This window comes from Phocoena sinus, chromosome 3 (assembly GCF_008692025.1).
Source record: "Phocoena sinus isolate mPhoSin1 chromosome 3, mPhoSin1.pri, whole genome shotgun sequence".
In the NCBI taxonomy this organism is placed as follows: Eukaryota; Metazoa; Chordata; class Mammalia; order Artiodactyla; family Phocoenidae; genus Phocoena; species Phocoena sinus.
The window spans coordinates 19,719,241-19,735,771 of NC_045765.1; the positions used below are offsets into that span (position 1 = coordinate 19,719,241).

Sequence of the window (16,531 nt, forward strand, 5' to 3'; positions counted from 1 at the left end):
AGTTTATGTCCTATGATAAGTCTTCCAGTGGTAGGGTGTATTCCTCACGACTGAGCATCTACAAAGTTTGTAATTCGGGATTCTGGATAGCGGCCAGTCCGATAGGCTGTCTGTAGCAGCGTGTAGGCTGTCAAGGCCTGGAGTGATGGGGCTGATAGATGCAAAGACAAACCCTTGAAAAAATTGGAGTTGGGCGCTGTGGAAGATGTCATGGGTTTCAAGGCTTGAGGGCTGGGAGGTATAGAAATTCTCATAGTAAATCTCTGGGCATTGAGTGAGGTGAGAGACTAGACAACAGAAGAATCCAAAATCCTTTGCCCTATCTGTCTGGCAACTAAGATAGAATTGGGAATTGTCTGACAATTTTGTCTGACACAGGCAGCACTGGGTTTGGCAGGGGCAGGGATGCAGTTTAGCAATAATATCCAGTAAATCCTTCCCTAAAAGGGCGCAGAGATACGAAGTGAGAAAGAGACCTTGTTGTGCGAGTAAGGTGGGAAGGAAAGGCGTAGTGGAGGGTTCCTTACGGGACAGAGAGAGGGAGGGCAAGAGAGAGACCCCTGGGGCTCCTGCACGGTCGGAAATCATGTTTCCACCACATCCCAAAGGACAGTGCCACCTGTCACCCAAGTGTTATTTGAATCTGCATGGCCTGGGAAATTCCCCTGCCACCCCTTATGTTGTTGTGGGGAGCCATGAGGCTGGGAGCGGACAGAGCAAGAGTGAAAGTCAGGGGCCTCAAGCCACAGCTGGGTGAAGCCCGCGGTTTACCTTGACTTCCCGAATTCCTGGGTTTCGGCACCAAATATGATCACGGGTGGCCTTGGCCTGCGGTGGCTTGAAGCAGGATTTCAGTTCCCGGCCAGTGACTGAGGTCGGGTCCCGGCAGTGAGAGCACTGGATCCTAGCCACTAGAACGGTCGTCAGTGACAAAGCCCTGGCTGTACGGCTTTGCAGAAAAAGAATCCCCACAAAGACGGAAAGTAGTGAAACAGGTAAAGTATTTATTAAGAGAAAAAAAGAGTACAGTATGTGTGGATAGACACATGGGCGGGCTCAGAGAGAGAGTCGCACCCTCATGGCAGCTTGAATCACTTTTATGGGGCATTGCTTCCATGTTTCTTTTGACCAATCATTTTGATTTGCCTGGATCAGAGTCCATATTTGGTGTATCTCAGGATTTTCCCATGTGTGCATGCACATCTCTTAGCCAAGATTGATTCTACTGAAGAGGCCTATGGGTAGTGAGTATTAGTTGCCATCACTTAGCATCACTTCCCTTTTGACCTCCAAGGAGACTTTCTGTGCATGTATAGTTGGGGAGGTCTCCAGACTTCAAGAATGAGGAATATAGGGACTTCCCTGGTGGCGCAGTGGTTTGGAGTCTGCCTGCCATTGCAGGGGACATGGGTTTGATCCCTGTTCCGGGAAGATCCCACATGCTGTGGAGCAACTAAGCCCGTGTGCCACAACTACTGAGCCTGTGTGCCACAACTACTGGAGCCTGCGTGCCTAGAGCCTGTGCTCCGCAACAAGAGAAGCCACTGCAACGAGAAGCCCACGCATTGCAACGAAGAGCAGCCCCTGCTTGCGGCCACTAGAGAAAGCCTGCGCACAGCAACAAAGACCCAATGCAGCCAAAACTAACTAACTAACTAAATTTATTTTAAAAGAAAAGAATGAGGAATATGTGGTCTCTTATAGTCTATCCCAGGAGGGCCTAGTCTCCTCTCTCAATTTTTCTGTTATTTCTGTCTCAGAATATCGGTCCACGAGGAATGAACTCAAACCGTTTGCCCTGGGGGCCCATGTGTCTCCTGCTTCAAATTGGGGTTAGAGGAAACAGAGGAAGAATTGACTGAGCTGGATTTTGGCGGATCAATTGGAGGTAGATGAGTTGAGGGAATAGGAAAAGGGCATTCCAGAAAAAAATGTTACAAAAAAAGTACTAAGAATAATGTACCTATAGTTCAGCTAGCCAACTGTTAACATTTTGTTTAGTTTTCTTCTTTTTTTTAAAGAAATCATGAAAGACCTGTCAAAAGTGCTCTTTATTCCTCCTTTCCATTTATCCTGGCTTCCACCCCTCCCCACTCTCGTGCCGTCATATTATCACAGTGTGTATTCATATATTCATCTAGTTCATTTTCTATACACACATATTTTCCATAGTCAGTATATATTGTAATTCTATGTATTTTAAAATTTACATAAATCATTTCACATATACACATAACAGAGCCACAAGGCTAAAACTAATGAATGATTTCTAAAACTGTTTTTCCCATTCTCTCCCTCCTTTGCTGGGAACTAAAACTTAAATTCTTTGCTACTGTGCATTTTGTTACTGATTAACGTGGGTGGGCATTCTTGCTGTTTTTGCTTGTTCCTCTGATCTTAACTCCAGCCCCAAGACTTTGCTTTAAATACACGCTTTCTCCCCAGAAGGCAGGTCATAGTTTTCAAGGTGCTAGTCTGCTACCCTCCTCATTTGCTGGCAAATCAATACATTTCTCTTTCCTTTATCCTCAAAACCTTGTCCTCATTATTCTCATTTGGTGAGGGGACAAGGACGGAATTTTCGGTAACATATTCTTTGGGACGTTGCTATTTCAACAACTCTTACGAGCTGTCAAATGTTGATACATATAGGACTCATTTATTAGTTTTATTTGTTGTAATATTTTATTGTAGGAACATACCACGTTTTATTCATTCATGTCTTATTGTACATTTCCTTTGTTTACGTTTTTCACAGGGAAGTGGGCTTGAACATGAACATTTCTTCTGCACACCTGTATACATGAAATTGCTGGGTCATAAAATGCACATTTTAAATTTCACCAAAAGTGGCCATTCTAATTTTTTGCTTCCACCTGGCATCTCTAAGAGTTTCCATTTCCCAGATTTTCTTCTTCCCGTGAAATGGTCAGACCTTAACATTTACCATCCGAAGATAGTTTTCGTTTTTTTGTGGCCTCTCCCATTGCGGAGCACAGGCTCCGGACGCGTAGGCTCAGCGGCCATGGCTCAAGGGCCCAGTCGCTCCGTGGCATGTGGGATCTTCCTGGACCGGGGCACGAACCCGTGTCCCCTGCATTGGCAGGCGGACTCTCAACCACTGCACCACCAGGGAAGCCCCCGGAGATAGTTTTCACGTGGTCTTATCAGATAATTTCAGTCTAACTTTATTTATTTATATAAATTTATTTATTTAGTTTTGGCTGCATTGGGTCTTCTTTGCTGTGCACAGGCTTTCTCTAGCTGTGGCGAGCGGGGACCACTCTTCATTGGGGTGCACGGGCTCTAGGCGCCCACGGCCTTCAGTAGTTGTGGAACACAGGCTCAGTAGTTGTGGCACATGGGCTTAGTTGCTCTGCGACATGTGGCATCTTCCCGGAGCAGGGCTATGAACCCGTGTCCCCTGCGTTGGCAGGAGGATTCTTAACCACTGCGCCACCAGGTAAGTCCTCAGTCTAACTTTAGATACATGCAAAGACAGGGCCAGAGGAGGCTTGATGTGGCAAAGAAACCCTTAAAGGTTTCACTGTAGGGTTTCGGGGACCCTGTTACTACTCTTTAGTTTCCCTCAAAGCACTAGCAAATGATAAAGCAAACGAACAAACTGCGAGACCACCGGGGGTGCCCAGTATGCCCTTGGATATGGAATCCACCTCGCGCTGATGGCGTCCCCCACCTCACACGGTTGGTATGTCCTGGCGGCAGTCTCCCCCCGCAGTGTGGGTTGGTTCCGTCCCCGGACGCCCGCGCATGCGCCTGCCCCTGCCCCGAGAGCTCGTCTTCTCGCGGTACCTCAGCTTCGCGCGCGCTCGTCTGCCCCTAGTTCCTAAAGTGCTGCGTACTGTAGCGATCCGCGGCACCTGAGGGGGGTGGGGTTTCAGCGAAGCGGCGGGGACCGGTCGGTGAGTACTTGACGCTTCGGTATACCTCACGCCCGCTTGCTTCCCGCCTCCTTCTCACCCTCAGGGGGGCTGCGGCCCGCTCCTCTCCCGGAGGGGCGCCTCTGACTTGGGGGTAGGGCCCTCTCGACGGTGAGGCGGGTCTCTCCGGACGCCGAGGTGGGCGCCTCCTGAAGGGACGGCCCTTTGGGACGGCGGGGTAGGCCCCTTGGAAAACCGGGGATGGCTCCTCAGGGTACTGGGCGCCTCTCGACGCCTGGTGGGCCCCTGGTGACGCCGGATGGGCTTCCGCCCTCGGGTGCCCGGACCGCGCCCCTCACACACAGGGTGCGGTCTTCATTCTCCCCGGGTTCCCCTGGCGAAGGGCTCTGGTTCCCGCCAGCCCCTCGAAGGCGTCTTTCTCACGCTGAGCACCGCGCGAGCGGCCTGCGTCCGCGCCGCCTCCTTCCGCGGGGTCTCACAGCCGGGACTTCTCGTGGAGTCAGGGCGACTGGGCCCTTCCGCCCCTTTCTCCTCACACTCGCTCCCTACTCCAGGCTACTGTTTTGTTGGTGAGTGTTCTAGTTTTTTTGCCCAGATATAAAGATGTTCCTTGGGAATCCTTATCATCATTTACCACTTTCCTCTCCAACAGAACTAGTATGTTTCCGCGCTGTACGGTGATAGTGTATCAGGCTTTTTACATATACACATTTGTTGAATCTTCACGACAATCTTGTGAGATAGGTACTCTTATCCTCCTCACTTTACATATTAGATAACTGAGGATCGAAGACACATGGCGTAAGTCGTTGAGTTGGTTTTGAATCCAGCCAGACTGACTCCAGTGTTCTTGTTCTTGTATTTAGTCATTGAGAAGGAGTAACACCCAGGAAAAAGTGAAAGTTTATGCTACTGTCTTTATTTTTTCCTGTTAGAGGCAGTGCCTTTTAGTTGAATCCAAAAGTGTGTCTCTGGAATCAGACACATCGCGCTTCAATTCCCAACTTTCCCATTTACGAACTTAAGAAATTACCAGCTGTTTGATTTTGAATGTTCCGTAATGTGTAAAATCGTGATAAAAATAACGTAAAATAATGATGCCTACCACATAGAGTTATTGGGAGGAGTAACCTCTATAATGCATGTGAGGTACCTAAAATAGTGTCCAAGGACTCAGTAAATAACTGTAATTATTTCTCAGTGTGTTTGGATTCTGTTTTTACACACTTGTCCTAAACTGAGGCTGAATATAAACTGGAAAATAGAGCATCAGGTGTGTGTGTGTGTAAGTGTGCGTTTACCTTTTTTTAAATTGGAGAAACAGTCAAGCTGATCAGTTGATGAAAAGCTTGGTACCGAGTTTCTTGAATGGTGACTTATTTAGGCGTAAAAGTCAATTATTCATAGAGGACTGTTAAGGTCGCTGTGCCCCCAAGCTTTCAGAGCAAGTTTGACAGGTTTGGTAGGGAGAATGTCAAGATTTTAAATTATCTTGTCAGTGATTGTTCTTCAGATAGATCAAGATGGTGGAAGTGCTGAAAAAAAAGAAAAATAATATCTTCCAAATTGGAGGTTTTCAAGGACACTACCAACCTGTGATGTAACAAGTCTCATTTTTGGGTCACCTTTCCTGCTTGTGCATTCTTTAGAGACATTTTGTTTCTAACTGTCGTGATTAAGAAGAGACTGTTGGCATCTAGATACTGTTCCTTCTTTGCAGACACAGTGGTAATTCATTCTGTAGCCTCTGTTCAAGTAATTGAAGATAAACCATTATTTTAGTGATTTTAATTTTTTTTTTTCATTTTGAAGGATAGCAACTTAAATAGTAGTTGAACTATATGTTAGGTTGTTTGTTTAAATTGGCTGAGCAGTGACCTTTTTACTCTTAGAATTTCTGTGGAAATAGTATGGCTAAATCTCATGAAGCACTGGAATTTTGAAATCTGTGGGGTGCCTCTACTTAACACTTCTTACTGATCCCTTATCTGCTGTGATTGTTTGAAAACCCATTTTGAGCCTGAAGGTGGTTCTGTGCTAGGGAGGAGTTTTTACTTATTTAAATATCTTTAAGGAATTACATGTATTTGGTGGTGTAGCTACCACTGCTATCATGTTTGAACATACTGGTTTAAATAACTAAATGTACAGGAAACACTTAAAAAGATAAAAACCATTCCTTACAAGATGTTTTCTTAGGGAACTATGATTCCTTCAGTCTTCCCCCATACTTATCCCTACCTCTTCATGATATTCTTTTAGATTCAAGGATCACCTTAAGTCTTATTATTCTCCGTATAGCTTCCTACAGCCTATCATAATTTTAGCCTTCTGTGCCTTTATATAGCATTCAGTAATTTAAATATATATAATTTAAATGTATATTTTATTGAATTATATTTAATAATTTAAATATATAAGTTATATGCTATAACTTAAATATAAGCATAAAGTATAATTCATCTAATGTTTATGTGTGCATACCTTACATTAGGCAGCAGTTCTAGTTGGAAGAAATCCAAAGATTAAGTCATGGAGTATTGGGAGTCAGGATTTGGAGTCGAGAGACAGATGTGCAAGTGCCTGCTTTGTGGCTTTGGGCAAGTTACTTTTCTGAACCTATGTTTCCTCATAATAATTATATATACTTCTTAGGTTTTTATGAGGATTAATTAAAATATTCACTTACAAATACTTATTATTAAAAAAAGCCCTTCTTAAAAAAGTATTGTTGACATATAATGAAGTGAACCAACCTTAATTGTATAGTTCAGTACATACATCCATGTAACTGCCACCCAAATAAAGATATGGAACATTTCCAGCACCTCAGAAGGGTCACCTGTGCCCCTTCCCAGTCAGTACCCTCCAGAGATAACTAGTGTTCTGACTTGGTCACAGTAGGTTAATTTTTTTTTAACATCTTTATTGAGATATAATTCATGTACCATACAATTTACCCACTTAAATGTACAATTCAATGGCTTTTAGTATTTTCACAGAGTTGTGTAACCATCACAACAACCAATTTTAGAACATTTCTTCACCCCAAAGAGAAACTCCATACCCCTAAGCCATCAGTACCATTCCCCCTGAGCCCTAAGCAATCACTGATCTACTCTGTCTATATAGATTTACTAATATGGATATTTTATGTAAATGGAGTCATACAGTATGTGGTCCTTCTGGCTTCCTTTTACTTAGCATGATGTTTTCAAGCTTTATGTATGTTGTTACATGTATCAGGCTTCATTCCTTTTTATTGCTGGATAATTTTCTGTTGTATGGATGTGACATTATTCCTTCACCTGTTGATGGACATTTGTGTTGTTTCCATTGTGGGGCTCTCATGAGTAATGCTGCTTTGTGAACATTTATGTACAAGATTTTGTGTGGACATAAATTTTAATTTCTTTTGGCTATTTACCTAGGAGTGGAATTGCTGAGTTGTATGGTAACTCTAATTTTAACATTTTGAGGAACTGCTAGACTGTTTTCGAAAGAGGCTTCACTATTTTACATATCCACCAGTAGTGTATGAGGGTTCAATTTCTCCAAATCCTTGCCTACACTTGTTATTGTATGCCTTTTTAAATTTTATTTTAAAATTTTTAAAAAGTTTAAAAAAATGTTTTATTTTTATTTATTTTTGGCTGCGTTGGGTCTTCGTTGCTGCGTGCGGGCTTTCTCTAGTCGCAACTGCAAGCGGGGGCTACTCTTCATTGCGGTGCATGGGCTTCTCATTGCGGTGGCTTCTCTTGTTGCGGAGCACGGGGTCTAGTTGCACGGGCTTCAGTAGTTGTGGCTCTTGGGCTCTAGAGTGCAGGCTCAGTAGTTGTGGCACACAGGCTTAGTTGCTCCGCGGCATGTGGGATCTTCCTGGACCAAGGCTCGAAACCATGTACCCTGCATTGGCAGGCGGATTCTTAACCACTGCACCACCAGGGAAGACTTATTGTATGTCTTTTTGATCATACACCCATTCTGGTGGGTGTAAAGTGGTATCACATCGTGGTTTTGATTTGCATTTCCCTGATGGCTATTCGTATTGAACATCTTTTATGCATTTGCTTGCCATCTGTAAATAATCTTTGGAGAAATGTGTACTTCGATTCTTTGGCTAATTTTTTTTTTTTTTTTTCTGTGGTACGCGGGCCTCTCACTGTTGTGGCCTCTCCCGTTGTGGAGCACAGGCTCCGGACGCGCAGGCTCAGCGGCCATGGCTCATGGGCCCAGCCACTCTGTGGCATGTGGGATCCTTCCGGACCGGGGCACGAACCTGTGTCCCCTGCATCGGCAGGTGGACTCTCAACCACTGCGCCACCAGGGAAGCCCTGTTTTTTGTTTTTTTTTTATTGTGGAAATCGTCCACGTTTTATTCAGTATTAGGGAAAAACAACAGGAAAGAGATTACATTCAGTGTGATTTTCAGCATCCTAGAAACACCATTATTTATGTAGAGCAGAGATAAAGTTATAAGCAGATAATGTGGCAATGGATTTCACCTTGTTCTGGCACAACCTAATTTTGGCTGCCTTACCAGGTGAATCCAGTAAACAGAGACCCTCTTTTCAAACCAGTTTTAGGGGACGTGCTACTATTCTTACTACTGTTAGCCTCTTCTCATCAGGTCACTCTTTATTCCTGTCGCCATATCTACTCACTAGATAGCATTTCAGTTTTCTGCTCTCTAAAGGTTCCAAAAGAGTCTGTCTATTGATTTCATCACCCAGAACCGAAGTATATGGATGAGTCAGTGTGTATGTGTGTATATGTGTGTGTTCATGAAAGAGACAGAGATAGAGCAAAGACATAGCAGAGGGAGAGAGAAAGAGAGAGAAGGAAAGTTATAAAAATAATCTCTTTTACTTTTCCCCTTTTCCGGTTTTGTTTTTCAAGTATGGGACTATTTTTTTTTTTTTAGTTTAATTAATTAATTAATTTTTTGGGCTGCATTGGGTCTTCATTGCTGCATGCGGGCTTTCTCTAGTTGTGGCGAGCAGGGCTGCTCTTCATTGTGGTGTGCGGGCTTCTCATTGCGGTGGCTTCTCTTGTTGCAGAGCATGGGCTCTAGGCGTGCGGGCTTCAGTAGTTGCAGCACATGGGCTCAGTGGTTGTGGCACGTGGGCCTTAGAGCACATGGGCTTAAGTAGTTGCCGTGCATGGGCTCAGTAGTTGTAGCTTGCGGGCTCTAGAGCGCAGGCTCAGTAGTTACGGCACACGGGCTTAGTTGCTGTGTGGCATGTGGGATCTTCCTGGACCAGGGATCGAACGCATGTTCTCTGAATTGGCAGGTGGTTTCTTAACCACTGCGCCACCAAAGGAGTCCCTGGGACTATGGTTTTGGATCAGCATAGTCTCTCTGATTTTTTTCAACCAAAATATTTTCTAATAAAGCTTCTCCAAATTTTGCTTATTTGGCATGGGATCACTTCTCTAGTCTTTAGTGATGATTTGAAAATTCCTGTTTTTTTTAAAATTAATTTTTATTGAAGTATAGTTACAGTGTTGTGTTAGTTTTTGCTGTACAGCAAAGTGAATCAGCTATATGTATACATATAGCCCCTCTTTTTTGGATTTCCTTCCCATTTAGGTCACCACAGAAAATTGAGTAGAGTTTCCTGTGTTGTACAGTAGATTCTCATTAGTTATCTGTTTTATACATAGTAGTGTATGTATGTCAGTCCCAGTCTCCCAATTCATCCCACCCCCTCCTTCCCCTCCACCCCCGCCACCGCCCCGGTACCCATACATCCATTCTCTACATCTGTGTCTATTTCAGCTGTGCAGATAAGTTCATCTGTATCATTTTTCTGGATTCCACATATAAGCGATATTATACGATATTTTTCTCTTTCTGATTTACTTCACTCTGTATGACAGTCTCTGGGTCCATCCACGTCTCTGCAGATTGCACAGTTTCATTCCTTTTTATGGTTAATATTCCACTTTATATATGTACCACATCTTCTTTATCCATTTTTCTGTCGATGGACATTTAGGTTTGCTCCATGTCCTGGCTATTGTAAATAGCGCTGCAGTGAACATTGGGGTGCATGTATCTTTTTGAATTATGGTTTTCTCCAGGTATATGCCCCGGAGTGGGATTGCTGGGTCATATGGCAGTTCTGTTTTTAGTTTTTTAAGGAACCCCCATGCTGTTCTCCATAGTGTCTGTATCAATTTACATTCCCACCAGCAGTGCAAGAGGGTTTCCTTTTCTTCACACCCTCTCCAGTATTTATTGTTTATAGATTTTTTTTGATGATGGCCCTTCTGACTGGTGTGAGGTGATACCTCATTGTAGTTTTGATTTGCATTTCTCTAATAATCAGTGATCTTGGGCATCTTTTCATGTGTTTATTGGCCACCTGTATGTCTTCTTTGGAGAAATGTCTATTTAGGTCTTCCGCCCATGTTTTGATTGGGTTGTTTGTATTTTTGATATTGAGTTGCATGTGCTCTTTGTATATTTTGGAGATAAGTCCCTTGTCAGTTGCTTCGTTGGCAAATATTTTCTCTCATTCTGAGGGTTGGCTTTTCATTTTGTTATAGTTTCTTTTTATGTGCAAAAGCTTTTAAGTTTAATTAGGTCCCATTGTTTATTTTTGTTTTTATTTTCATTAGTCTAGGAGGTGGGTCTTTTAAAAAAGATCTTGCTGTGATTTATGTCAGAGAGTGTTCTGCTTATGTTTTCCTCTAAGAGCTTTATAGTGTCCAGCCTTACATTTAGGTCTTTAATCCATTTTGAGTTTTATTCTTGTGTATGGTGTTAGGGAGTGTTCTAATTTCATTCTTTTACATGTAGCTGTCCAGTTTTCCCAGCACCACTCCGGCTAATTTTTTTTTTTTTTTTTTTTGGCGGTACAAGGGCCTCTCAATGTTGTGGCCTCTCCCGTTGTGGAGCACAGGCTCCGGACACACAGACTCAGCGGCCATGGCTCACGGGCCCAGCCGCTCCGCGGCATGTGGGATCTTCCGGGACTGGGGCACGAACCCGTGTCCCCTGCATCGGCAGGTGGACTCTCAACCACTGCACCACCAGGGAAGCCCACCACCACCACCATAATCAAGATACAGAACACTTATCCCAGGAGGTACCCTTGTGCCTGTTATCAGTCATTTCTCTCTCTCCCCCAGTCTGCCCTGAGGCAATTACTTGTTTGTTTTCTTTTCACTATTGATTATATTAGTCTTTTCTAGAATTTCATATACAGGCATATCTCAGATCTTGTGATTCCTCACGCTGGTCAAAATGACTAACAAAAAGTCTACAAATAACAAATGCTGAAGAGAGTGTGGAGAAAAGGGAACCCTTTTATACTGTTGGTGGGAATGTAAATTGATGCAGCCACTATGGAAAACAGTTATGGAGTTCCTTAAAAAAGTAAAAGTAGAGATACCATATGATCCAGTAATCCTACTCCTAGGCATATATCCAGAAAAGATGAAAAAAACTGTAATTTGATCTGCTGTATAAAACAAAAAACAAAACCTCTAATTTGAGAAGATACAGACACCCCAATGTTCATAACAGCACTATTTACAATAGCCAAGACATGGAAACAACCTAGATGCCCATCAGTAGATGATTGGTTTAAGGAGATGTGGTGTGTGTGTGTGTGTGTGTGTGTGTGTGTGTGTGTGTGTGTGTATAAAATGGAATATTACTCAGCCATGAAAATGAACGAAATTATGCCATTTGCAGCAACATGGATGGCCCTAGACATTATCATACTAAGTGAAGTCAGACAGAAAGACAAGTATATAATAATACTTATATGTGGAATCTAAAAAATAATACAAATGAATCTGTATATAAAACAGAAACAGACTCACAGACAGAAAACAAACTTACAGTTACCAATGGGGAAAGGGGAGAGATAAATTAGGAGTAGAGGATTAACAGATACAAACTACTATACATAAAATGGATAAGCAGCAAGGATTTACTGTATACCACAGGGAACAATAGTATTTGGTATCTTATAATAACCTGTAAGGGAAAATAATCTGAAAAAAAAAAAACCGAATCACCTTGCTGTACACCTGGAACCAACACAATATTGTAAATCATCTATACTACAGTAAAAAATTTACCTATTAGCTTAATATTTTCTTCTTTTCTGTGTGATTTCTTCTATTTCTTCAAGACTTAAGTCATTAAAAAATATGCATTAAGAATAGAAATTTGTGTTTAGCTTCCATTCTTATGATAGGGAATGATTTTGTGAATGACTCTGGATTGGAAGTGTTTGGGTGTACATTTTATTACTATCCTCCCTTAATACTAGGATTGTACAGACTTTTTTTTTTTTTTTTTTTGTGGTACGTGGGCCTCTCACTGCTGTAGCCCCTCCCGTTGCGGAGCACAGGCTCCGGACGCGCAGGCTCAGTGGCTACGGCTTACGGGCCCAGCCGCTCCGTGGCACGTGGGATCCTCCTGGACCGGGGCACGAATCCCCGCGTCCCCTGCATCAGCAGGCGGACTCCCAACCACTGCACCACCAGGGAAGCCATGTACAGACTTTTTTTGATAATAAGATGTAACATTTCCCTTAGGAGTAGTTGGATGATTAAACAATTTGAGCAGTTTGTAACACAGTTAAGGTTGTTCTTTTTATTTTATTTTTTTAAAATTGCTTTGCCTTAAAAAAAGAATAATTTGGTTGCGTTAGGTTTTAGTTGCGGCAGGCAGGCTCCTTAGTTGTGGCATGCGAACTCTTAGTTGCAGCGTGCATGTGGGACCTAGTTCCCTGACCAGGGATCAAACCTGGGTCCCCTGCATTGGGAGCGTGGAGTCATATCCACTATGCCACCAGGGAAGTCCCTAAGGTGGTTCTTTTTTTTTTTTTTTAAATAAATTTATTTATTTATTTATTTATTTATTGGCCGTGTTGGGTCTTCGTTGCTGCACACGGGCTTTCTCTAGTTGTGGCAAGTGGGGGCTACTCTTCGTTGTGGTGCGTGGGCTTCTCATTGTGGTGGCTTCTCTTGTTGTGGAGCATGGGCTCTAGGCCCGTAGGCTTCAGTAGTTGTGGCACTCAGGCTCAGTAGTTGTGGCACATGGGCTTAGTTGCTCTATGGCATGTGGGTCTTCCCGGACAAGGGCTCGAACCTGTGTCCCCTGCATTGGCAGGTGGATTCTTAACCACTGCGCCACCAGGGAAGTCTTAAGGTTGTTCTTTTTAAATCAGTGACTATTTAAGTCATTAAGTCTCTGCTTTGGTTATAATGTAAAATCACCTGGGGAGGTTTTTTTTTAATTTAGGTAGAATTCATAGAACATAAAATCCAACATTTTAGTCATTTTAAAGTGTATAATTTAATAGCTTTTCGTACCTTCAAAATGTCGTGCAGCTATCACCACTTTCTAATTTTAAACATTTTCGTCACCCCAAAAAGAAACCCTATAGTCATTAAGTAGTCAGTCTATATTTCTCTCTCCTCCAACTTCTAGCAGTCTTAATCTGCTTTCTGTCTCTGTAGATTTGTCTATTCAGGATGTTTCATATAGACAGAATCATACAATATGTGGGCTTTTGTGTCTGGCTGCTTTCGTTTAACATAATGTTTTCAAGGTTTATCCATGTTGTAGCATGTATTAGTACTTTGTTCCTTTTTAAGGCTGACCAATATTCCATTTTATGGATGTCCCACATTTTGTGTATCCATTCATCATTTGGGTTATTTACATTTTTTGGCTATTATGATTAAGGCTGTTATGAACATTTAAGTACAAGTTTTTTTTTGAATACTTTTTAATTTTCTTGGGTGTTTATCTGGGAGTAGAATTGCTAAGTGTATTTTAACTTTTTGAGGAATTGCCAAGCTATTTTCCACAGCAGCTGCAGAATTTTATATTCTCACTAGCAGTGGATGAAAGTTTTAATTTCTCTGCATCCTTGGGACTTCCTTGGTGGTGCAGTGGTTAAGAATCTGCCTGCCAACTCAGGGGACATGGGTTCGAGCCTTGGTCCAGGAAGATCCCACATGCCGTGGAGCAACTAAGCCCATGTGCCACAACTACTGAGCCTGTGCTCTAGAGCCTGTGAGCTACAGCTACTGAGCCCGTGTGCCACAACTACTGAAGCCCACATGCCTAGAGCCGGTGCTCCGCAACAAGAGAAGCCACCACAATAAGAAGCCCGTGCACCGCAATGAAGAGTAGTCCCTGCTTGCTGCAACTAGAGAAAGCCCTCACACAGCAACAAAGACCCAACGCAGCCAATAAATAAATAAATTTATAAAAAATTTCTCCACATCCTTGACAACATTTGCTGTTTTCTTAAAATAAAAAACCCCCCACAACTTTGAGATATGATTCACTTACCATATAATCCACCCACTTAAACTATACAATTGAAATTAAAAAACAGAACTGCCATATAATCCAGCAATTTCACTTCTGAGTATTTACCCGAAGAAAACAAAAACATTAATTTGAAAAGATATATGCACACCAGTGTTAATTGCATCATTATTTACAGTAGCCAAGATATGGAAGCAACCTAAATGTCTATTGATATGTTAGTGGATAAAGAAGTCGTAAACACACATACACACACACACACACACACACACAGAGTGAAATATTACTGAGCCATAAAAAAATGAAATTTTGCCATTTGGAGCAGCATAGATAGATCTAGAGGGTATTATGCTAAGTGAAATAAGTCTGACAGAAAAAGACAAGTACAGATGTGTGATCTCACTTATATGTGGAATCTAAAAAACAAAACAAAACAGACTCATAGATACAGAGAATAAACTGGTGGTTGCCAAAGGGGAGCGGGATTGGAGATGGGGCAAGATTGATGAAAGGGATTGAGGTATAAATCTCTAGTTAAAAGATAAATAAGCCATGAGGATGTAATAGCATAAGGAATATGGTCAGTAATATTTTAATAGTTTTGTATGGGGGCAGATGAGTTACTAGACTTATTATGGTGATCATTTCATAATGTATGCAAATAAATCACTATCTAATATACCTGAAGATAACATAATATTGTATATCAATTATATTTTCAATTAAAAAACATACAGTTGAAAAGTATAGAATTTTAAAACATTTTATTACCTCAAAAAAGAAATCTCTTTGCCCCTTAGTGGTTACTCTTCAACTCTTCCAATCCCCCTGTCCTTGACAACCACTAATCTACTTTCTATGTTTATAGATTTGCTCTTCTGGATGTTTCATATAAAATGTGATATTTTGTGACTGCCTTCTTTGACTAAACATGTTTTCAAGGTTTATTCATGTTGTAGCCTGTATTAATACTTCATTCCTTCTTTTTTCCCCCACAGTGACTGCACCATTTTACATTCCCATCAACAATATACTAGGATTCCAATTTCTCCATATCCTCGTCAGCACTTGTTGTTTTCCATTATTTTTTTTATAGCAATCATTAGTGGGCTTTGCATTTGCCTGATGACTAATTGTGTTGAACACCTTTTCATGTGCTTACTGGTCATTTATATATCTTCTTTGGAGAAATGTGTGTTCATATTCTTTGCCCATTTTATAGTTGGTTTATTTGCCCTTTTACTGTTGAGTTGCAAGAGTTCTTTATATATTCTGTATACAGTTCCTTTATTACATAGATGCTTTGCAAATATTTTTCCCATTTATTATTTTTTTAAACTTTTCTTAATATTATGGTTTGGAGCACAAAGGTTTTTAATAAGATGAAGCCCAGTTTATCTGTTCTTTCTTTTGTTGCTTATGCTTTTTTAAAAAAAATACATATGTTTATTTTATTTATTTTTGGCTGCGTTGGGTCTTTGTTGCTGCGCACAGGCTTTCTCTAGTTGCGGCAAGTGGGGGCTGCTCTTCATTGCGGTGCGTGTGCTTCACTGTGATGGCTTCTCTTTTGCAGAGCATGGGCTCTAGGTATGCAGGCTTCAGTAGCTGTTGCACGTGCACTCAGTAGTTGTGGATCATGGGCTCTAGAGTGCAGGCTCAGTAGTTGAGGTGCATGGGCTTAGTTGCTGTGTGGCATGTGGGATCTTCCCGGACCAGGGCTTGAACCCATGTCCCGTGCATTGGCAGGTGGATTCTTAACCACTGCGCCACCAGGGAAGTCCCATTGTTGTTTATGCTTTTTATGTCATATTTAACAAACTGTTGCCTGTCCAAGATGACAAAGCTTTATGCATATGTTTTGCTTAAGAATTTTATAGGTTTTGCTCTTTCCTTCAGGTCTTTGATCCATTTATTTTGTGCAGTTCTTTATTATGTGAGGTAGAGGTCCAGTTTCATTCTTTTGCATTTGGATATCTGGTTGTCCCAGTACCATTTGTTGAAGAGACTTATACTTTGCCCATTGAACTATCTTGGTACCTTTGTCGAAAGCAATTGATAACAAATGTGTGGGTGTTTTCCTGACTCTCACATAATGTATAGTTCTTCTATTCCATTTATCTTTATTTCTATTCTTGTGCCAGTGCCACACGGTCTTGATGATGTAGCTTTGTAGTAAGTTTTGAAATTGAGATGTGTGAGTCCTTCAGCTTTGTTCCTTTTTTTCAAGATTATTTTGGCTATTCTGGGACCTCTGTTTTTCCATGTGAATTTTAGGATCAACTTGTCTATGTCTACAAAAAAGCCAATAGGAATTGTA

General features: G+C 41.8%; 1 protein-coding gene across 5 annotated transcripts in view; it reads left to right on the forward strand.

Moving 5' to 3' along the window:
• The first annotated feature begins 3,799 nt into the window (after positions 1-3,799).
• Positions 3,800-16,531, forward strand: part of UIMC1 (ubiquitin interaction motif containing 1) — a 137,831-nt gene continuing 125,099 nt past the window's right edge. Inside the window, exon 1 of one of the 5 annotated variants that reach the window (XM_032626466.1) lies at positions 3,800-3,923. Coding sequence is in view for 3 of the 5 variants with exons in the window: in XM_032626468.1 (XP_032482359.1) it covers positions 4,201-4,471 (271 nt within the window). In the remaining 2 variants the exon portion in view is untranslated. Of the gene's footprint in view, positions 3,924-4,136; positions 4,472-10,945; positions 11,000-16,531 lie in introns of those variants that run through there. The other 4 variants (XM_032626468.1, XM_032626464.1, XM_032626469.1 and 1 more) reach the window with 4 other exon arrangements.